The 22666-nt window shown below is 55.6% G+C and overlaps 1 protein-coding gene across 1 annotated transcript in view; it reads left to right on the top strand.

Annotated features, from left to right (window-relative positions):
* The first annotated feature begins 830 nt into the window (after positions 1 to 830).
* The window catches only part of PAPPA2 (pappalysin 2), a 74908-nt gene continuing 53072 nt past the window's right edge, over positions 831 to 22666 (top strand). The window contains exons 1-3 of the mRNA XM_035537442.2: positions 831 to 1302; positions 4350 to 5409; positions 20095 to 20240. Coding sequence (XP_035393335.2) covers positions 831 to 1302; positions 4350 to 5409; positions 20095 to 20240 — 1678 coding nt within the window. The remainder of the gene's footprint in view (positions 1303 to 4349; positions 5410 to 20094; positions 20241 to 22666) is intronic.

Genomic DNA, 22666 nt, shown 5'->3' with positions numbered 1-22666 from the left:
GCACGGCCGGAGCCAGAACCGGAGCGCAGCGCGGGCTTGGTTCAACTTGGGAAGGAAATAATAATAATAATGGTCATAATAAATAAATAGAAAGAAAAGCAGAGGAGCCCCGCGCCGGACTGCCAGGCTGGAGAGCGGTGAGCGGAGGAAGAGGCGAGGACGGGGAAGGCTGCGGGGAGCGTGGGAGCAGCGGGGGCAGCCGGGGCTGTGTCCGCAGGTGCTGCCCCTGCTCCTGCTGCGGCCCCGGCTCCGCTCCGCATCCCGTCCCCGGGCCGTGCCGAGCCGGGGAGCAGGTCCCGGCGGGGTGCAGCGGCCGGGAGGGCGGAGGGAGGGAGGGGAGGGCGATGCGTCGCTCGGGGTTTATTAGATTGGACATAATCATCTTTAAATAAGGCAGCCCCCCCCCTCCAACCCCTCCCCGGCGGGGGGAGCGGAGCGCCTCGGGGCTTTCTAGATAAGGGCGCCCGGCGCATCCCTCCCGGTGCCGGCGGGCAGCGGCGGCGCGGCGAGAGCGGGAGCCCCGGCCCCGCCGCAGGCACAGGGGGTCCCCGCGGCGGTGCCCTCGCCCTCCCCCTCCTCCTCCTCCTCCTTCTCCTCCTCCTCCTCCTCCTCCCGGGCCCGCAGGAGCGGACAGAGGAGAGCGGCGCCGGGGAAAAGTTGGGGGCAGCGGCAGCGGCGGGGACCCGGGGAGGATGCCCCGGAGCTGCCCCGGCTGCCGCCCGCCGCCCCCCTGAGCGCCCCCCACCGTCCCCCCTCCCCAAAACCCCGGGGTCTCCACCCCCGTTCCCCCCCCCCGCCTCCCCCGGCGCCCCTCTCCGTCCCCCGGGGCCATGCCGAGCCTCGGGGCTCCCCCGGCCGCGCTGCTGCTGCTGCTGGCGGCGCTGAGCCTGGCCCGCGGGGTCCCCCGGCCCCCCCTCCCCGGCCCCCCGGAGCTTTGCGGCTTGGAGGCTCCGAGCCGCCGGGCCTCCCCCCCGCACCACCCCTACGGGCTGTACCCGGGCCGGGCCGCCCAGGGGGTGCTCGGCGCTGCCGCCCCCGGGAGGCCGCGGGGTCGGAGGCCGCGGGGAGCCGGGGGTGGAGGCGAGGAGGAGCGGGGCGAGGCGGAGGGGAGGCCGCGGGGCCGGGCGCCGCAGGTGCCGAGCCCCCCCCGGGCCCGGCCGCTGCCCGCCCTGTACTTCTCCGGAGGCCGGGAGACGCTGGCGGCGAGGCCGGAGGCGCTGCCCGAAGTCCCGCGGGAGCGTTTCACCCTGGAGCTGTGGGTGAAGGCGGAGGGAGGACAGAGCAACCCGGCCGTCATCGCAGGTAACGCCCGGCCCGACGGGGGCACGGCGGGGCGCGTCCGGGGGCGCTGGGGGCTCGGCGGGCCCGAGACGGGAGGAGGGACCCGGCCGGGGGGCGCGGGGGGGCTGCTCGGGCACGGGGACACCGCCGAGCGCCGGGTGCTGCTCACCTGCGGCAGGTGACATCCCCGCCCCGCTCCCCTGACCCCGAAACGTCCCCTCCCCGTCCCAATCCCCCCGCCGTCGCGGGACCCCAAACCGGCGCCCGAGCTGCGGGGCTCGGCCCCTGCGCGCCCCGGGGCTGAGGCACGGAGCCCCCCCGCTCCTTCCTCCACCCCCCCCTCTCCTCCTCCTCCTCCTCCTCCTCCCCGCCGGCGGAGCCCCGGGACCCTGCGGCCGCACGGTGGCAGCCGCGCCGCACGCACGGCCCCGGCCCCATTCCCGGCCGGGCTCCCCGGTGCCCCCCCGGCAGGCTGCGGGCTCTGCACACCCCCCCCCCGGGCTCTCCTCTTCGGCTTTGGGGGGCGCTTGGCGCTGGGAGCGAGCCCGCAGCATCCCCAGCCGAGCCAGCGGGCAGGTGATGGAGAGCTGCGGGCAGAGGGCACTGGCACACGGCGGCCCCTCGGGAGAGCTGGGGGGCTGCTGCATCCCCGTGCCGAGCCGGATCGGAGGGCTGGGTGGAGAAACCCTCCCGTTATCCTAACTCCCTTCCCAATTGCCATCCTCCCCCGGGCGCGTTGCTTAAATTCCTCTCCCCTTTTGCTGGGCGATGGCTGCATCCCCGTCCCCCAGCCTCACCGCATCCGCAGTACAGCTGTTTGCACCTGGAGCTCGGCCCCGCAGGTGTTAGGCTTAACTTTTCCCAGCTAGTTTTCTTTCTTTTCTTTTTACCAAGACTTTTTTTTTTCTTTTTCCTTGCCGGGGGTGGGCCAGTCGTTACGCAGCGACCACTGGCACCCGCTCGGGCAGGCAGTATCTCCCGCTCTGCGCTCAGGCTCCGGAGGCTTGAGTCAGCCTCCGGCTCTCTGAGTCACTCGCCGCTTCCCACCCTCGCCCTGCAGCTGGGAACGCGGGGCCGGCCGCGGGCAGTGGAGGGGGACAGGCGGCGGGGACGTCTTTGGTGCAGGCAGGTGACACAGAGAGCTGCTGGCCAAGGGCTCATGCCCTGCAGGGACTGAGCCCTGGGGCCACCTGCAGCCGTGGGGCCACCTGCAGCCGTGGAGGAGCTGGAGATGCTCCAGGTCCCCTGTGCACATGTGAGGGAAGGTGGGAGGAGAGCGGGGCAGAGCTGAGCATCTCCAAGCTTCCCCACCTTCCACCGGGCTGGGATTTGGCATTGCTCAGATCAAAGGCGGTCTTGTTGGGTCAGGAGATCCCTCACCAGGAGCAGCCCCAGACTTGTTCGCAGGTGTCTTCCTGGGGCTGCAGCTCCGCTGCTGCTCGGTCCCCAGGGGCGACCAGGAGGTGACACTTGGGGACCTGGGTGTCCCGAGCGGGCAGCAGAGCACCTGGACCGATGGAGAAGGTGCTGTGAATGTGCTCCTTACAACGTGGGGCACTTCACCTCTTTGGACACTTCTCCATCGGACATTTTTCCTGACAGCTTTTGTGCAATCGCAAGCTGCAGCAGAACCAACGGGGTTTATTATTTCTTGGCTGTCTCAGCTTCCCCAGCCTTACACTCTGATGCTTTGGGGGGCATTTTTGCAGCCAGTTTTTTCACATATCAGTGCTCAAACAGCACTGCTTCTCTTCACTTTTTGCACTGCTGCCAGCAGCCCTTGTTTTAAAACCCGGCGTTATCGCTCTAATCACTGACGAACGTCACAGACCAGGTTCCGTTCCCCCTTCCCCATCCTCCGGACAAGATCCAGGTCCAAACACCTTCCAGCCAGCCTTTTGTCCACGAGCACACTCTGCTTTGCCTTCCCATGGCTGCCAGGCTCCTTCTCCTGCCTCCTGCTTTTTGGCTTTGCTCTTTATCCCGGGGAGGTTTGTTGGGTTGGGAGCTCGGCAGAGTGGAGGGGATGGTGCTGATGGGTTTATCCCGAAGCCTTGCTCTGGGGTGGGATGCTGAGGTACAGGGTTCGGGGGGCTTGAGCTCTGCTTGCTGGCAGGATTTTCAAGATGGTTCAAATTCCAGCCCATCGCTGCTGACTGAAGGGAGATTCAGGATGGGGCCAAGATTTTTTTTCAAAGCAAAGCAGCCCAGCTTCATGCCTGAGAAAGGCATCTTCAAGTGCTTGGCTCTTGCCTTCTGAAAAACCTGACCTGTCAACAGCCAGAGTGTCAAAACACACAGGGAAATGGGGCCAGCCCTGTCCCCATGCCAAGATGCCACTGGTGGGGCTCGGCAGTGATGCTGAGCTCACCAACCCCAGGTGACAACTCCACAGATGTCCCAGCTGTGGTGGCAGCCACCAGGCAATGGCAGTGCCGGAGCCGTGGTGGCCCCAGGTGCTTCCAGCCACCCATGGCAGCGCCACAGCCATTAATCCAAGAGGATGGAGGGAGACAGGGAGTGAGTCTGGGTGACAGGACACTGAGCTGCCTCGGAGATGGAGGAGCCCAGAACCACTTTGTTCAAGCAGCGGGTCCATTGCCCCTTGCTGGGTCGTGCACAGCCCAAAGCTCGGGTTGGCAACGCGCCTGGGTTCACAGTGAGATGCACTCTCCTTCCTCGCTCTTTGGCCTCTCCTCCCCTCCTGGCTGTGCTCTCCCTCCCCTCTCCATCCGGCCTCTCTGGCTGCGGACACCTCCTGGCTCACCCAAATGGTGCCCAGCGCCCGCTGCCCAGCCTCTGGCCACCTGCATTTTTCTGCGTCTTTCCCAACATGTCCCAAACCTCCCCCCACCCTGTCTCCCCCAAGCAGAAGCCCGGCGGTGTGGATTTTGCATCCTTGCTGCTGCCGGTGCTCAGCTGCCCAGAGAGCTCCTCACCAGAGCATCCCAGCAGGTGCAAGAGACCCTGGGATGCCACGAGGATGCTCGTGGAGCTCCGTGGAGGAGCGGCGCTGCCCTCCAGCCCTCACCGCCTCTCCTTTCTCTCCATCCCCATCCCCTCTGCAGGCGTCTTCGACAACTGCTCGCACACGGCCAGTGATAAGGGCTGGGCGCTGGGCATCCGCGCCCTGCGGCTGGGCGGCAAGAAGGACGCCCGCTTCTTCTTCTCCCTCCGCACCGACCGGGCAGCCGCCGCCACCGAGGTGACCGGGTCCCACCGCTACCGCCCGGACGCCTGGACCCACCTGGCCGCCAGCTACGACGGGCACTGGATGTCCCTATACGTGGACGGGGCGCGGGTGGGCCGCGCTGGCGGGCAGCGGGGTCCCCTGCACAGCACCTTCATGGCCTCCTGCCGCACCCTGCTGCTGGGAGGGGACGCCTGGGGGGACGCCCACGCTTTTCGGGGACACCTGGCTGGGCTGGCCCTGTGGCGGGGAGCCCTGCCCCAGACCTGGCTCCAGCGGCCCTTCCTGGAGGGGGCGGCTGGGGGGGTGGAACCGGCGCTGGCCGCCGGCTTGGACGCCCCGGAGCAGCGCTGGGCGCCTTTCCGCGAGGGCTCCTTCCCCCGGCGCCAGGCGCTGCCACCTCCCGCGCCCCCCATCCTTCGCCCGCTGGGTCCCCCGGCCTGCGGGCAGACAGCGTGCGACAACGTGGAGCTGGTCTCCCACTACAACCAGCACTGGCCACTGCGGGGGGCCAAGGCGGTGCGGTACCGCGTGGTGAGCCTGGCCGAGGACGGCGGCGGGCGGCCGACGGTGAGCCGCGAGCAGGTCTGGCGGCAGCACCGGGCGCTGAGCGACGCTTTCCGCCCCTACAACATCTCCTGGCAGCTCAGCCTGCTGGAGGTGCGCAACTCCTCCCTGCGCCGCCGCGCCGTGCTGCTGGGCTGCGAGCCCAGCAAGGTGGGCAACGAGCGCTGCGACCCCGAGTGCGAGCACCCCCTGACTGGCTACGACGGCGGGGACTGCCGCCGGCCCGGCCGCTGCTTCTCCTGGAAGCGTCGTGACGGCATCTGCCACATGGAGTGCAACAACATGCTGGACGACTTCGACGACGGCGACTGCTGCGACCCGCGTGCCGCCGACGTGGCCAGGACCTGCTTCGACCCCGACTCGCCCCAGCGGTAGGTGGGGGGGGCTCGGGGCTGCGGTGCCCCTGGAGCCGCCCCTTGCGCAGTCGGTTCTTGTGCCAGATGCAGCAGCTTCGTGGCGTGGGGTCTGGCCGCTGGTGTGTGTGTGTGGGTGTGAGGTGCCCATGGGGCATCCGTGCGTGGTGTGGTGCCCCCGGACACCCACCGTGCTGGGGGGGCTGCCCTCGGTGCGCTCTGTTCGCCGCCCTCCTCCCCCGGTGCAGGCTGCCGGAGCCTCTGAAGTGCCGGCGCTGACGGCTTCCAGCGCTCGTGGCGCTGCCAGATGTGCTCTCTGCCAGAGACAGGGAAAAAAAAAAAAGACATGGCTTTTCCTTCTTTTTTTTTTTTTTTTTTTTTTAAGTCATTTCTATCTCAGTGACAGAGAGAGCTGCGTGTTCCCCATGGCTGTGGGGCTCCCCCCTGCCCATCCCCACCGTGGGCAGCACTGCCCCCCGGGGAACAAATGCTCAAGGGAGGGTTTAGGGAGGCATAGCTCCTTTGGTCTCCTCTCTCCATCACTTTTACTCTCTGGGCTGTGGGAGCAGGTAGGCTGTGGCCATAAATACTTTCTTCTTCCCGAGCCAGCCTCTTATCTCCGCCAGCTCCCAGGTGGGGACCGCAGGGCAGAGGGAAGCAGGTGCCTGAGGGCTGGGCACTGGCGCTGGGGCCCTTCCCTCATTCTCAAGTTTTTCTCACACTCCGGGGGAGGATGAGGAGCCTTTCTCCCAGTGCTTCCCTCCAGCCACAGAGCCACACACGATGGCTCTGCCCAAGCACCCCCAGCAGATGTTTCCCCACCCCTGGAAGTCTCTTTGGTGACAGCCACCATCACCACCCCCTCTCTGCCTGTCCTCCTGCTTGCCACCGTGGTGAGCGAGCTCTTTCCTAAGCACTGGGGGACGAGCGGTCCTCCTACCTGCCCCACCGCTCTCCGCGTGTGGTGGCCACCCATGGCCACTTGGCCACCAGGCAGGGCTTTGCTTCTTCATAGGAGCATGGCCAAGGCTTGGTCCTTGCCCTGTGTGCGCAGCAAGAGGAATGTTTTCATCCTCAGACAAGAAGGGCTCCACCTTAAATTAAAAAAGGCCAAATTTTTGCTGGTATGAATCAGGGCTTCCATTTGTCAGGATTTTCCCCTGAAAGTTGGGAAAGAAAAAAAAAAAACACAACACACACACAAAGCAAAACAAAACAAAAACCTTGCTTCTGTGGGAAAGGAATGGGAAAATGGGAACACTAGGGAAATAACAAATCTTTTGCAATTTTTCTTTCCGCAGACCTCGTTGGTCTGCATATAAGACAAGATTGATTGTAGGCTAAGCTCCGAAGGAGAAATCCAGTGTGCCCAGAGTTTGGGAAACGTGGGGGCACGAATTGAACCCTGCTGCTGCCGAGCTCCCCCAGGCTGCCGTTCCCTGCCCTCGGGGAGCGCTGGCACAGCCCTTGCCTCGGGCATCCCAGCAGCTGTGGTAGGCGTATGGAGAAATTGCACCCTGTTGTTTTTCTGGGAAAAACATTGGGAAATTGGTAGCAGGGGTCTGGGAAATGGTGAGGTGATCCAGAGCTGCCTGCACGGCTGGGTCAGTGCCGTTCCCTGCAGGTCGGTGGGCAAATCCCCAACTACACAAGCTCAAGGCATTTTGCTCAGGGAAAGCTCCCGCAGAGCCAGTACGTTTGGCTTTGGCCATAATTAGGCCAAATGAAGGTTTGTGAGGAGTGGGGCAGCTGGGGAGCTTGCGGGAGGACTTTCAGGGCAGAAGCCAAAATGAGGGAAATAACCCAAAATAAAACCAAACCAACCAAGGAAGGGCAGCACGGGAGGAGCCCGGTGCTGGGAGGTGAGCGGTGGCAGGCAGCAGGATGCCCCCGGCACCGCTCTCCAGCTGCCGACATCTCCTTTCAGAGCAAGGTGGCACAACAAAGCCCCAGGATTTTTCGCGCCGTGAATCATCCCCATCGTATTTCACTTTGAGGCAGCGGTTTGGGTGTGAATGCTTCTCAGTACTGCCAAAAATCATCCAAAGGAGAAAGCTGGAGTGAGGCACCAGGCGATTTCTTACCAGGGCTGTCGACAGATGCAGTTTTGGTGAAGGGTCTTGGTACCTTGGCTCGCATGACCTTAAGCACTTGTAAAAGCCTTTAACATCTTGGCAGATCCCTCACCTCCCTGGGGCTGCAGCTTGGAGGAGGACAAATGATGTTTCTGGAGGGAGCCGTGCTTTGTAGCTGGCGGAGGTCTCAGTGTGCTTCCCTTCTGTGGTCGCGTGGCCCCTTGGCCGTGCTGAGCACGGGAGGGAGAGGGGGGTCTGAAGGAGGGGTGGCAAGGCTGCAGGGCAGGGAACGAAACTGACCAGTGCTGTGCCAGGACACCGTGCCCAGACCTCGGGGCACCTCCTCTCAGCCACCTGGGCTGGGACACGGCAAGTCCCACAGCACCCCCATGGCACCCCCAGGCATGGCTCAGCCAGGGGCCGGGTGCTGGCGGCTGGCTCCAGCGCAGAGCCAGCCCAGAAGGCAGCACGTCGAGGACGTCCCAGCCACCCTGACTCACCATGGGAAGAGGGAGGGGATGGACGACGACAGGAGGGCTGTCTGCTGTCATCCTTTGCCCAGTCTCACCCGGGTTTAAAGCATTTTCCAGGAGCTGCTGGCAGCGCGGTGCCAGGGGCCAGAGTAAAATCCACGCTGACTTGCTGCAGACACGCATCTCCTTGCAGCGCCTGAGTGCTGTGGTAATTGGTGTTCTTGGAAGGAAAGCAGCAACAGCTCATTAGCAGCAATTAACACTCAGCGAGGGTCCCCCTCGGGCAGCTAGTCAATGAGTCTGGTGTGTGACACAGCGAGCCTGAAAAGGAAAACCAGAGGGCTGCCCGGGTAAAGGCAGAGCTGCTGGGCCTCTCGTCTCAGCACCCCAGAACCCAGCAGAAACACCACAGGTAACAGCAGGAGGTGGAAAACCACCGGGCTCTGCCAGCCCCACCAGAAGCACAGGTGGTGGAGGAGATGGTCCCTAAAGGGACAGCCACAGGGGACAAAGGGGCTGTGGCACCTCCCCACTCAGCCTCTGCCATGGCCCCGAAGGCCATGTGGGAGAAGGAGACTTGGGGCAGCGTCTGAGCACAGCTGGGCTCTCCCTGCCCCACACTTCCCCTTTCCCTCCTGTATATACATCCTCAGAGCGAGGCATTCAGCTCTGCCTCCCCTGGGACGGCCACAGCTGCGGTATGAAGCTCTATCTGATCAGCCGGGCGCCTGATGAGCCTTAATGCAGGCGTAGCTGGGCTCCCTCCTAAGGGAGGGATGCTTAATTGGGTTAAGGTCGTGCAGGAGCCTCCCGCTTTCTAAGCAGTGCCTTCAGAAACTAACCCAGATTAATCTCAGAGAACGTCTCCTGTGGACACCCCAGGAGGACTCATGGCTCTGAGCTGCTCCCCGCCCTTGTGTCACTGTCAGGAAATTCGGCTAACTGCCTGATGGACACTAAAAGTGTCCAGGGGAGAGCAGGTGAGGCAAGGATGGCCTCCTGTTGCTTCTCCTCTCTGGCAGAGGTGCTGGAGAGGAGCATTGATTAACAGGGCTTTTTTTGGAGTCTGATGGATTTCTTGGTGGAGGCGTTAATGTTTCATGAGAGCCCTTGGACTGAGCCCATAAAAATCTTCGTCTTTCCTTGTGGGAAAGCCCACTCTCTCTGGGCTCTTCCCATTGATTACTGATTTCAAAACTTGGCAAAGATAGATGGAACTGTCCTGGATAGAGCCCCTGATATCACGAGGACAGGCTGCCTGCCAAGGTGCTGGCGATGTGACCGAGAGCCCATGTCCTTGCGAACGTGCTTCTGGGTGCCTGAGCTCCCCCCGAGCCCGAGGCTGGGGCAAAGCTCCCAGATTTGCTTTTGACCGGCTGGGTCCCCCCAGGGTGCCATGCAGGAGGAGGACAACCCAAATCGCCTGTGAGCAGCGGGAGCGGGTCCCTGCCCAGGGCTGCAGGCAGTCTGGGCGCTTTTGGGGGAAAGCAGCCTGCCCAGATGTGAGCTATTGTTCCAGGAGCTCCCACCATCCTGGGGCACGGCTGTATCAAGAGGACAATTGGGAAGGAACAGCGTGTCTGGGGGCTGGGACTGGGGGGTCTTGCTCTTTGTCCCGGCTTTCAGCACTCCCCGTGTTCCTCCTCACCCCGCCGTGCTCGTATCTGCGGCTGCGAACCCAGGAAATGCCGCAGCGGGGTGGCCTGGTGGCACCATCAGCTCCATGTCGGGGGGATCCTGGGGGTGATTTATCCACGTTTGGGTTGGCAGGCTGGGCTGCAGACACGGGAGTCTAGTTTTCCTTGGCCCGACCAGCCCCATTATTTAGGAAATCAGATTGTCCCTCTGCAGAGGGGACAGGACCACCCGGAGCTCGGCACGGCTGAGCCCCCCAAAACAGCCCAAGGCTCTGCTGGGGGGCTCTGGATGCTGAGCGCTGGTGACTGTCGCCTGCCAAGGGCTGTATTTGGGACCAGAGGCAGCCCCGGGGTTGGCTTTTTGTGTTGTTTGTTTGTGGTTAACATAGAATTGTTACATTACAAAGCTTCCCCAATAAATTATCCCGTGTCCTTTTTATATCTGCGAGGGAGGCATTTTTAGAGTGCTGGCTGCTCTGGAGTGCCGCGCTCTGGCTGGGACACCCAATTGCCTGGACCTAAAAATAAGTTGGAGGCTGGGGATTTGTTTTTTCCCCTCTCCTATTTTTTTTTTTAATTTATTTATTTTTTCTTTAAGAAGAGGCAGAGATGTTTGGGCTGAACAGATTCCTTTTCCTCTCTTTGTCCATATTGATCCCCATCCCAACCAATGTCAAGGCTACAAACGTTTGCCCTTCAGTGAGAAGCTCGGGGTAAATGCAGTAATGTCTCAGGTCTCTCCGCAGCCCTGCCTTCTTCCTGCCAACAATCTGAGGCACTTCCCACAGAGGAGGATGCTGCAGGAGGTGGAGGCACCTGGTGAAAAGCTGGACCCCTGCCTTCCATTGAACAGCAGTGGGATGTAGGTGCCTACTTTCTTTAATGCCTTTGAAAGCCCTGCACAGCAAAGGCTGTGTGTTCTGCGGTGTTTTTAAGCATGGGCCCACCTGCCTGTGCTGTAGGGAAGGGTAATACCAGCTGGGGAAACCAAGGCACAGAACTCCCTGCCACCATGTCTCCTGGCTGTGCAGCAGCGCAGTGCTGGGGCTCTGTCTCCTGTCCCTCAGTTCCTAGAGGGGTAAAAGAGGCATTTAACGTGAGGAGATGAAGCTGTTCAGTCCTGACTAACTGCAAGGCAAAAATTTGCACTGGTGTCTGCACAGTCCTCCCCTGCCTGGGTTGCTTGGAGTCTCCTGGCCTCGTGCAGCCCGTGCAGTGGCAGCAGAGGACAGGAGCCTTGCACCCACCTGTGTTGTCCCTGCTTTGGGCTCCGGGGGACACTCACTTGTTTGCAGAGACCCCTTTATCCCCCTGGGCTGCTACTTCATTTATTCTGATGTGAGCAAAAAGTGAGAGAGAGCTGATTTACAGCAGATCCCCTCCCACGGTCTGAATGGGGACTGGGCTTATCTGCACAGCCTGAGGCAGGGGAAGAGTGCCGCAAGGCTCAGCCCTGGCCCGGGAAGTTTTTTATTTTCCTTTGAAACAAACAATCCAGGCGGAAACTGAACCATACCTGGCTTTGTTTAGCTTGGAGCCTGCTCTAGAATAACTTGCCACTGTTGAGTTCAGCCTGGTGAAACCGCAAGGGGCTGCGAGCATATTCCTGCGCTCCCCCCGCGTGCACACATGTTCTGTGTAACGCAGCCTCTCAGCTGCCAGCATCAACAGCAGGAAGAGCAGGCGAGCGCTTATCCTGCCCTGGGGACGGCCAGGCTCTCCAAGGCGTGCTGGTGGGCGCTGGAGCCGTGCTGCTGCTGCTGCCTGTGCTGGGTTTTGGAGCCAAGCCGTGTGGAGAAGGGCTGCGGGGCTCCCTGCCCCAGGTCAAAGCTGGGTCTGGAGCTCTTCTCCTTGCAAATTCTTTGTTAGCTCCCCCAGTCCAGTGCTCTTCTCCTGTTCTCGGAGGTGATGACGCCTCATGCCGACAGCTCCCCTAGAATCATAATCACAGAATGGCTTGGGTTGGAAGGGACCTCAAGGATCACCCAGTCCCAACCCTCTGCCATAGGCAGGGATGCCACCCACTCGGTCAGGTTGCTCAGGGCCTCATCCAGCCTCCCCTCTTCTTCCCAAGGGCCAGCCTCTCAGATAACCCTCGTGCAGCCCCATAGATGTGCAGGAGCTTCCCCACTTGCTAGGTCCGTGCCCTTGGGGTGGCCAGGCTTGTGCTTTGGGGTATGAAGGGGGGCGTTCAGAAGTCACAGTGATGGTCTGAGCATCCTTTGTGCCCAATGTGTATGAAGAGGCGACGGTGTTCTCCTCTTTGCAAAGCCCCCAGGCTGGTTTCAGACAAAAATCTCATATCTCTGTCCCTGCGGGCTCCTGAAAATGGGCAGCCAGAAGAGGGATGTTGGGCCCAAGGTGGGGAGGAACAGCAGCTTGTGCTGAGCCCTTGGAGACCTCAGAGAGCTGCTGGGTTTGGGGGGAAATAACCTTAAATCTGTGTCTCAGTTTGGGGATTTGGGCTTCCTTTGGAATTTGTTCCTATTTATGGTTTTGGTCCACGTTAACCCCCAGATAAACCAAGTTTTCTGCCTGGGACTTTGAGTGTAGGATCATCAGCTGGGAGCCTGTAGGTTGAGCTTAATCTCAGGGGTCTCAGAGGTGTGTTTGGCTTTTGAGCTCTCCCTGGGAGCAATGGGCAGCCCTCGGGGCCACAGAGGATGAGATGCTCTGTGTCCTCTGCTCCCCGCACGAGAGCCCAGCCCTTCTGAAAGCCCGGCTCTCCATCGCCACCCACCCTGATGAAAGATGTCCTCCTACCTTTGTGGGTCGCGTGTTTTCAGATGATCTCACCCGTGAGGAAATTGCAGGTCTCTTTGAGGAAGAGATGGCCATGATTCATGCCGATAGAAATAGAAAGGCCAAACAAGCAAATGGAAACTCCCTATTGACCATGTCCCTGCAATTTAAAAGGGTTTTTACTACCTATTCCAGTACGCATTTGAAAATCATATGCATTTACTCTTACATACTACAATCGGATGGTTTTTAAGCCATTAAGGCCCATTGGGTCAATAACTACCATTTTCAAAAATCTATTAAATACCCATTTCCGTGGAAATAGAGCTTCTGCAATTGATCACTGCTACCAACTCCCATTAAAATAAACCCCAAATGCTATCAACTCCCCCAAGATGTAGAGCACTAAAACACAGATTGCTGGGACAAATTTATCCCAGGGGAAAGTTGATGGCCCATTATGCTTAAGCAACACAAGAATTGTCACATAAGCCAGGAAGTTTATGGGACTTGCATGGGCTTGTCTTCCCCGAGGGGTTGAAAAGGAAGGTTCATACGGTGAATCAGTAGTACTAACACAAGCTCAAAGCCAGCCTCCCCGGGGATCTTTTTGGGAAACATCTGGAGTATTTTGTATTAACTTTCAAGTGAGTGTAGCCTTTGGTTGTTTGGCAGAATGAAATGATGCTCTAGGGCTGAGGAGCTGTAAGAAATGATGAATTTGTGGATCTGTTCTTGGTGTCACAGGGTTCTCCAAGCAGAATTATACAAGGTGTGTGTGGGTGTGGTTGACACACACCTCTGAGGCTGTAAGAGGGAAATCTGTGAGGAAGGTCACCTTACAGAAACGAGGATGTCCTTCTTCCAGTCCTTGTCTCTCTGCTCTGGGAGGGAAGCCCTTTGGGGCTGCTGGTGTTGTGATGGACCCTAAAGAGGGCTGTGGAGGTGTGAGTGTGGTGGGATTGTAGGAGATCCCTGCAGGTTGTCCCTCGGTGAGTTGTGGCTTGAGGTGGAAGGATGGTGCCCAGGGGCTTGGAAACGTGGGGGAGAAAGAGTTGTGGTGGGGACACCCACTCTCCCACATGGCTGGTAGCTCTTCCCACACGTGGGAGATGAGAGCTGTGCAAGTCCCAAAAGCCACTGTGTAGCAGAGACTCGGTGTCCCTGCTCATCACTGGAGGGCGACAGCTCGGGCAGGTACCCACCAGGAGGCGGCCCAAAGAGCTAGGCCCATTGCCCCAGGCTCCCACTGCAAATACCTGACACCCACCAAGTTTTGTTTATCCATGAACACTTTCATTCCTGCACTTTAATCTCAATTACATCGAGCTTCAGCCCCCTTTCCTGCTCAGAGAGCTCCTCGTTCCTTCTGTTGCTGCTCTTATTTCTCAAAGGTTTTTTTACTTTTTGCTTTCAGCCTGGCTTCAGGGAGTTCTCGTTTCCCCCTGCTCTCCCCAGCCTCTCAGATGCAGCCTGTCTGCTGTTCAGTCCTGTTTTTCCATTATTAGGTCAAGACCTGTCTTTATCCCTCTATTTAAGTTAATCTCAATCAATCCACCATTAGTTCAGGACAAGTTTTCTTTCTTTCATCGGCTCTTTCATAATTCTTACACTGCTTACCAAAACCAGGTCTAAAATAGCATTGGCTTTTTCTGGTGCAATGATTATTTAGTAAAGAATTTTGTTAGCAAACACTTCCAGGAATAGCTGGATCATGCCAACGTTAGCAGCATTTACTCTTCAGCCTATCTCAGGGCAAAATGCCCTGCACGGCTTTCTAGTCTGACACTAACGTTATTGTTCTTTCTTACCCAAATCTGACCTCAAGAAGCTGCACGCTCCCCTCTGATGTAACAGCTGCTGTGTGCTAACAGGCTGCAGCCTTCTTGGTCTCTTTCCCCAGTAAATCTACACAGAAGGGTCACAGCCTTGAACCACAGCCCCTTTCTGATCCTGTCCGCAGCTTTGCCAGTGCAGCTCTCCGACCCTGCAGCATCAGCGGCTGCTTCAGTCCCAAAGCCAAATCCACCTCCCACGTGGAGACCGAGGGTTTCCTCTGAATGCAGCAGGAATTGCTCTTGTGTAAGGGAAACCCCAGATCCTGAAGGGATGAGATAGGGGTGTTTTGGACTGTCACCCTTTTTTACATCTTGATACTCAGCCCCTCGTGCTAATAGTAAACTGTCTCCTACACTGCTGTTAGTGGTGGCTGCTTCCTCCTTCCTATTGTTCTTTCACTGACGGTGAGGTGTATGTGATGTTCTCATCCCCTGTGCACCCAAATGGCTTTGGGCTCCTTGCCTGGGCTTGGTTTTGAGGACCACCATCAGTCTAGTCTGGAGGCAGACCAGACAACCCATCCTGGCTTGCACTCTGTGCCCAGCTGGTAGCATGTCCAGAAGGAAGGCAAGGTTGAGCATCACCTGGGAATTCCCATGATGGGAACAGGGATGAGGATTCACAAATTCTAGTAAGGAGGATTCATGCATGCAAACAGAGCCTGAGTCTGGAAGACTCTTTAGAGGAAGAGTCCTTTGGTGGGGTGAACATGAAGATGTTCATTTTGGCTCGCAATCTGGAAGAGCATCTCTTCACTGATGAAATGGAGAGCTGAGAGAGTCTGTCCTCAGAAATATTCATGCCACTTGATCTAGCACCTGTCTTCATGGATTGAGTTGTGACTCTTCCGGTTTCAGCTGATTTTTCAGAAGAAAGGTTGCTGCTGTGCATTATCTTAACCCTTTGCAACCTTGGGGGCACATGTCAGCACACCAAAAATGTTACTGGTGCTTGTTCCTGGGAAGTCTGAGGGATTCCTCATTTGTCAAGCAGAGGTTTGGGTTGAAAAAAGGAGCCTCCCTGCTTGGCAGGAGCAGGAAGAGGAATTTCCTTGTGGTGGGTGATGGACATGAAAGCAGAATCCCCTGTGACTTCATTAGGCTGAATGGTTAGCTAGGAGCTGGCTGGGTATCAAGTATTTTCCAGCTGTCCATGGAGGGCACTTGGACAACTTCCATCCAACCCCACTCCCACATCCCCTCTGAAATGTCTACAGGGAGAAGACTCCTATTTTTGCATTGCAGTGGAATTCCTGTGGCATTACGCACTGCATCCTTTGCAATACCCAGAGAATTGGGTTTGATTTATGGTGCTGCATGGGGTACATGCTGGCCTTGCTTTTCGTTCAGAAGTGCCATCTTTTGTCTTTTGCTGGTAATGGTCATTTTTATGGCTCCAAGTCTTCCTGTTGTGATAAGGCTATCACTAAAACCTGCTGTTCTTGCTTCTCTTCTGCCACCTTAAACCAAATCAGGCTTATATTACAGTTTGCCCATTCTACTGCTGCTTGGAGAAACACTTTGTTTGCTCTGTTGGCCAAGCCAGTCCAGAGCTTTATGTACAAACACGAGAAGAAAGATGCTGTCTTCACTGTGGGCTAGAAAAAATATGTGCAGGCAAACACATGAGAAGGGAGGTGAGGGTTTCCTGTGAGGCACAGTCTTCCTATTGTGACTGGGTGGCACAGAGGAGAAAGAGGTTGGCTCTGAGAAGAGCCGCATGGTGAGAGAACAGAAAGTGATGGACACAAGTCAGAACGTGAGAAGTTTGTATTAGGCATTAGGAATCTTTATTTCCATCAGGATATCTAAATGTTGGCAAGAGAGGGAGTGAACCCTCTGTCCTTGGAGAAGTTCAGGTCTCAGCTGGACATGGCCCTGAGCAATTTGGTGTAATTAGACCTGCTCTGAACAAAAAAGGGTCAGACCAGTTGGCCTGAGGAGGTCCTCTTCATCTGCAGCTATGAGTCTTGGATTCCACAGTTCTTTGGTGATGGTCACCGAAGCTGCTTGACTTGCCTTCCTTCCCTTCCTTCAGTGGCCTGAAATGTCACACAGTGACAGCACGTTGTCATTGCCCATGCAGAGCTGTGTGCTCCTGACCCATTACCAGGACTGCAGAAGCATTGGTGCTGCTTCACTGTGCTGCTGTGGAGCAACACAAGGTCCAGGCTCTTCCCCATCCTGCTTCTTTCCAGCAGCCACGAGTCCTGCAGTTATGCATGGGGTACCTAAGCCTGCCTTTGATTCAGATGGTCAGGTAACGTCAATCAGCAGAACTTTAAGGCAACACTATCACAGGTTAGCACCAGCCATGACGGCAGCCCTCATATCTGTACTAATTCCTCCAAATACCATCATTTCAGCTGGTGTTCATGCCCAGGCTCATTTCTAATAATGGCAGTCTGCCATCCTTCCTTCTTTAATCTCTATCTACTGTTGCATGTACTCTTCTCACAAGCTGTACTCTCCCAGGGATGCAGCTACTCCTTAGGCTGAGGTGGTCTTGCCATGCAGGTAGCTGCTCACCAGTGAGGTTTTTATGTTCTTGGAAAAATGTTTGTTCTGAATCTGGCAAACCTGATCACCTTTCTCTGCCTATCTTCTGTCTTCTGCTTTATTCTTTGGGTTGTGAGGTGGGTTTTTTGGTGTTTTGGCTTTTTTTCTGCTCAGCTGAAATCTATGTCTCCATGTGTCCTTCTGGCTTTCCCTGTGTATGTGTGCTGGTTTGCAGCACTCACCGTGCCATAAATACCATCTAGTTTGGAATACTCAGTCTTGAAGGAGTTGGGAAGCTATCTGGGGAGCAGAGGAGAGGGCTGTCGTTTGGTCCATTTGTGGAGACCAAAGGCTGCTCTGCTTCCCCCCAGGGAAAATCACAGAAGCGCCAAAGAGGAGGGAGAGCATGACCTTGGCAGTAAGTGACAGACAAAGACGCCAGTTGCATGCTCCTTGTCTCAGCTGAGGATGCCAGTGGGAAATATGGACTGAGGGGAATCAGAGTTGCCCATTCTAGAGTTGTTTTGGTCTTGCTCGTGTCTTTGGGGACACCAGCAGGATGATGTTTGTGCTTTCCCTGTCATAGCGGGTGAAATCGGAGTCCTTTTGTCTCCTTCTCCACCCAACCCGTGAGCATCTCAGTGCTGAAACTGCTCCCCCTACCCTTGACACAGCCCCGAGCCATCCAAATCTCTCAATGGAGGAAATTAGTTATTTATAATTAAGGGTTGACAAAAAATGTTGCTAGTGTCAAGGGAACAGCAGGCGACAGCCAGAAAAACATCATGTCTCCAGAAGAGAGGCGGCGGGAATATCCCTCTGAATAGGGCTGACGTCAGCCTTCGGAATTTGGACAGCCTGGAAGGCTTTGGGGCTATTTTTCCAAGATATCATAGGTCAGGAATCAACGTTATTTTTAATTCTGTGTCCCCCGAGCAGCTCTGGTGCATGAGGGAGACTTTTTCTCCCTGTTCCCCCTCCTTACGCTCTATTTCTATGAAATTTTTGCTTCTCTTCCTTCCAACTCATGCCACAAATATGTCCTTCAGGTTTATTTATTCTTCTCCCTATCTATTCCTCCCGGCCTGCTCCCGTCTTGGTTGGGTTGAAGAGATGGCGTCAGCGTGGCGCGTGTCTGGGATGCTCAGGCGAGACATCACAGAGAAGAGATCATGTTATCCTAATTTGCCGTTTCCGGTTGGGAGAGTTTTTCTCTCCGCAAGCTGATGTGGCTGGGGAAAGTGTTCTGGGAATGCTGCTTTGTGGTGGGAGATCTCAGGGCCTGGTGAAGACAAGCTGGTCATCTCATCCCATCATTAAATGCTGCCATACGCATCAGCCAAGATTTTCTAAAGTAGGTGCAGTTTTGGAGCTCCTTTGCCCCTGGGATGGTGGGGAGATGCCCAGGCCAGGATGGCCCCTCAGGGCTGACTGGTAGGGGCGAGGTGGTGAGCAGCTCCCAGTTACCTGCAGGGAGAGGCAGTCAGCAGATCCCAGTTACCTGATACTTCCCGAGGCAGTAATGGCTTTAGAAAATCTTTGCTATTTCAGATGCAGGGAAATGGTCACCCTTGGGTTTAACGCACTCCTTTCCACATGTCATCCTGCTTTAGTATGCTTCTGAAATCTTGTTCCTTTTTTTTTTTTATTTATTCAATTTTTCCTCCTCCTCTTCCCTTTGCTGTAGCAACCTCTCTCTTTCTAAACATGTTGGTAAAATAACTTCACTAGGGATCTTGCCATTTCAAACAGTGTATTTGCACATTTCTCACTGCTTTCCCTGCTCGTTTCACATATTGGATGAGAACATGCCTTTTTCCTCTTAGTCCATGTTTAACTTTTTGTCCTTTCTTCCATAATTCAACGCGGTAAAGAATGTGCTAATGGATGCCACTTTTACAGAAGCTGCTCGCTCACATACAGCCAGTGTGCCTTCACGGCTAGTCCAGCGTAAAGAAACTCTTGTGTTCCCTTCGTGATCTCTCCATGCAGCTCGAAGATGCCAATTGCTCCTGGAAGCATGGGAATAAGTGAAATGCTTTCCACCACCTTAATGTTGCTATTGGCTTTATGCTGCAGATTTAGTCATTCTTATGACATATTTCCACAATGGTGCATTTCCATCATCATTCCACAGTGATGTACTTGAAGCCTTTCCATGCGTTTTTTTTCCACTTAGGACCTCTGAAATTAATGCAGTCTTCCCTTTGGCTTCGTAAACTGTGGGGTCAGACTCCTCAGACTTGAAGACCTGGAGACAAGTCTTCTAGGACTACCTGTCCCAGAGCTGTCTCAGACCATGAGGGTCATGGCACTGACAGTGGAAACAGTAGTACTTAATTTAAGAGAGTATCTGGCACTTGCAGCACAGCCCAAGGCCCTGCAGTCCCACTACTATTATTATTGGAATTGTTGTTATTATTAAGTTAGATCCTGATCCTTTTACACTGCTGAGGACATGAACTCTGTAAAGACCAATGCTGTTGGTGTACTGGTGAAGGCAGTGTAGACCTCCGACCTGTGCAGAAAGCACCACACAGGGGAGAATAAAACCTAAATCTCCCAACTACCACTTTTCTCCAAGCACGGGGACATGCCAGACCTGCAGGTGTAGTGAGGATCGTTGTCATGATGCCCAGGTGCCCATGGTGTTACTGCTCTGCTGTTCGCTGTAGGACAGGCGCAAAGTGCCCTTTAGAAATGGATGTATTGCATATCCTCACTCCAGTATTTTATTTTATTTTTTTTAACTCCTACAACTGTTTATCCTCAGCTCTGGAGACTGGAGGAGAGACAGCCAGCAGTGTCATTAGGAGGCTTCCCCTTCTAGGCATGTCCTTTGGTGGAGCTGTCTCCAGACCTGTTCCCCTCTCCTCATTAAGCTTATTTTGGAGTTTAGTTGGTACTTCTCCATCCTCCTGAAGCCATCCCAGACCACCCCCTCTCAGAGGGAGCTCTCTTCAAGGTCAGGCCATGCGCCGTTTTGAGCAGAACTGGAAGAGAGATGTCTCAGAGTGAAGTTGGAGGAACCTTTTGCTCATGTTCTTCTTCCCTATGCAACGTGCAGGCGCGGGGGAGAGGTGGCACCCCGTGGCACACGCCTGTGTCCTGCAGGGACTCCTTGTTCTTACCACCCGCTGCCACCTCCCACCAGACCGCTCGTACCGAGGAAGCGGGCAGAGAGGAAAGCCATGGCTGTGAAATCCTCCAGATTAGAAAAGCTGCGGAAATGTCTTCATATTTGCGTGACTGCATCCCACCTAACCATGTCGCTAACAGTCCCTGCTCCTCCTGCACTTTACCAATTTGGTCCCAGGCAGTTGAGGATGGAGTCTCCAGGCCTGCTGCCCCCTTGCCCCCTATCTACAGGCAGCTCTTGCTTTTCCTCTTTGCCCCACCGATATGTTTGCTGACTGTTTCCTCTCCCTCGTCCTTGCAGGGTGTACATGAGCGTGAAGGAGCTGAAGGAGGCCCTGCAGCTGAACAGCACCCACTTCCTCAACGTTTACTTTGCCAGCTCGGTGAGGGAAGAGTTGGCTGGTGCTGCCACTTGGCCATGGGATAAAGAGGCTCTTAGTCACCTCGGTAAGCAAGTGAACCTACCTGTGGGGTCTTGGGGGCGTTGGCTTCTCTCTCTTGGTGGGCTTGGCCAGAAGAGGCACTAGACATCGCTCTCAGGTAGAGTGGGAGAAAAAGTAAGCTCATGTTTTGAGACAAAGCCTTTTGCCTTCAATTACAGGTTGCTTAGGGAGGTTTTGGGGTTGTTGCCTCAGTTTAGCCCTTCTGTGGCAGGAGCTGGTGTTTTGGCACTGAATTGTGTTCAGTTCAGCCCAGCCTTTTGGGATGGGGGCAGCTGGGAAAGCGAGCACAGACTTCCACAACCATGGCTTGGCTCAACACTGAGGACGTGTAATGAACGTCAAAGGTCACGGTAACAGGCTCTCTGCTGCTGTAAGGAAAGGAGTCATCTGTTCCTAATGTCTATATGGATGGGGCTTTCAGGTAGTCACAAGCTCTGTTAGTGGTGAGGGCAGGGAAACACTGGGGCAGGGAGTGTGGGGAAAGCTGCAGGTTCGCCGTCCGTGCTGGCTCTGGAGGGGGAATAAGAGTCGCAATTGTCCGATTGGTTTAGGTGAGGAGGATTCTCCGAGACCTTCCTGACCTATCCACCAGGGTTCTGGAAACGGTGAACTTCACTCTGCAGTGCTTAATGACAAACATATAGACCAGGAGTCTCGGTGACCTCAGAGGCAAGGCTCCTGAGCTGAACAGGCAGCGAGCTTTAGCCACTTCCAAATCCAGCTGCAAATGTGAGGATGACTATGAAATTAAACCTCATTTTTATAACTTGGCTTGCTACCTGCTGAAGGCAAGGTACTCTTTGGCTTCAGTGAATTCAAGGCAAACCATTAAGGTCATCAATCCTGGCAGACTGTGAAATTGCAGCTGCTTCACTAGAATGTAAATGTACCGTGTGTTTTCTCCTATTTCTGTTGTCTCTTTTTTTTCCTGCCTCTCCCTCCACCTCTTCAATGTCAGAATTTTCTGGCAAAGCCCTTTACACTTTGTAGTCAAAACATCTAAAGTGTTTCTCAATAAGTAACTGGAAATAATTACTCGTGACACCTGCGCAGCAGATCCAGACCTTCTGCTTTTACAAGTGCGTGATGTTCAACCCTTAAAGTTTTACGCTGCTCTTAAAGACCTGTTTTAAAGTTCTTTTGTGCCAGTTTCCCTCCCTCAATGAGTTTCAGGACTGGTTTTTCAATAGCATATTGCTACAATTGCTTGTCGAGGAAGGCAAACCTCCATGAAATTTATTCCTTCGGCTTCCAGAAATCACTTCCAAGGCTCAGCTGGACAATCATCTTACTACAGCAAGTGCTTCAGCCACACATGTTCTTGTCAGACCCCTCCCGATGGCTTGCAAAGAGGTGTACGGAAGGGTAATCAGGGTAACTGGTTTAATCAAAAGCTTACATTTAACTCTGGTCTTGGAGTTCATGTCCAGCCAGAGTCCTTAAGCAGGGGTGGCACCATCTGGAAATGTTGGATCAGGGCTTTACCAGGGAGGTTCAGGGGAAAAGGGGTGTTGTCCTGGCTCCGGTGCCAGAGCTGTGAAGTGTGAAGCTGGATCTGAACTTCTCTGAGGCTCTGGCACAGACCAAAGACTTTGATTCAAGACAGTCCTTGGTTTTAGATTTAATGAGCTGGGGAGGGAAGGTGACAGATTCTGTTCTCTGTAAACAGTAGGCTCCAGCACATCATCAAGTGTTTTGTACCAGGCACAGTGTATACCAGTGTCAGTGCAGACGAAATTTAGGACTGAGCAGGAGGTTACCTGCTCTGAGTAAATCTGAGTAAATCTGAAGGTACAGCAGGGAGGAAAGAGCAAAGAAAACCTTGGGAGGAGTGAATAGTAGCTTGAGAAAATTTCCTGAGCTTTAAGGTCCTAGCAGTGACCAGGGATGCCAACAGGCCTTTACAGAAGAGAGGAATCAGTCTCCAGGAAGACACTGTCCTTCCCATCTTGCGCTGATTCTTGCAGGTCTCCTGCCTCTCCTGATGTTAATGGCTTAGGTCAGCCCACAGGTTTTGCTCCCCCTGTGCCACTGTCTCCTCCTGTGGAGCAGAAATGCCACCCTGCAAACATGGACCCTGCCACATTTGTTCTCTTTTATTTTGATTCTCCAGCTGAATCAGGTTGATTCCTTGAGTATCACTTGACTTCCCTAAGAAGCTAACTTGCCTCTTGGCCAGACTTTCCTCCCCACTTTTCTCCATTTGTCTCTCTGAAATGGACTTTCTTAGATGTTTTCAAGAGAAGTACCATAAGACTTCTCTCCAACTGCGTTTCCTTATTCTGTTTCAACCCCTTCTCTCATCCCAAAGCTCACTAAACGTATTGTTTCCAAATTATCCTTCGCTTCTTCTCTAGATGGTTTTAATCTGCCCTCTGGACTTTGAACTCTGTAGAAACTGGTCTCTTTCATGACCTCTGAGTGTGTCCA

Source organism: Cygnus atratus, chromosome 8 (assembly GCF_013377495.2).
Source record: "Cygnus atratus isolate AKBS03 ecotype Queensland, Australia chromosome 8, CAtr_DNAZoo_HiC_assembly, whole genome shotgun sequence".
NCBI classification, from domain to species: domain Eukaryota; kingdom Metazoa; phylum Chordata; class Aves; order Anseriformes; family Anatidae; genus Cygnus; species Cygnus atratus.
The sequence above is the reverse complement of the archived record's forward strand: the minus strand, read 5'-3'. Positions and strand labels throughout refer to the sequence as shown.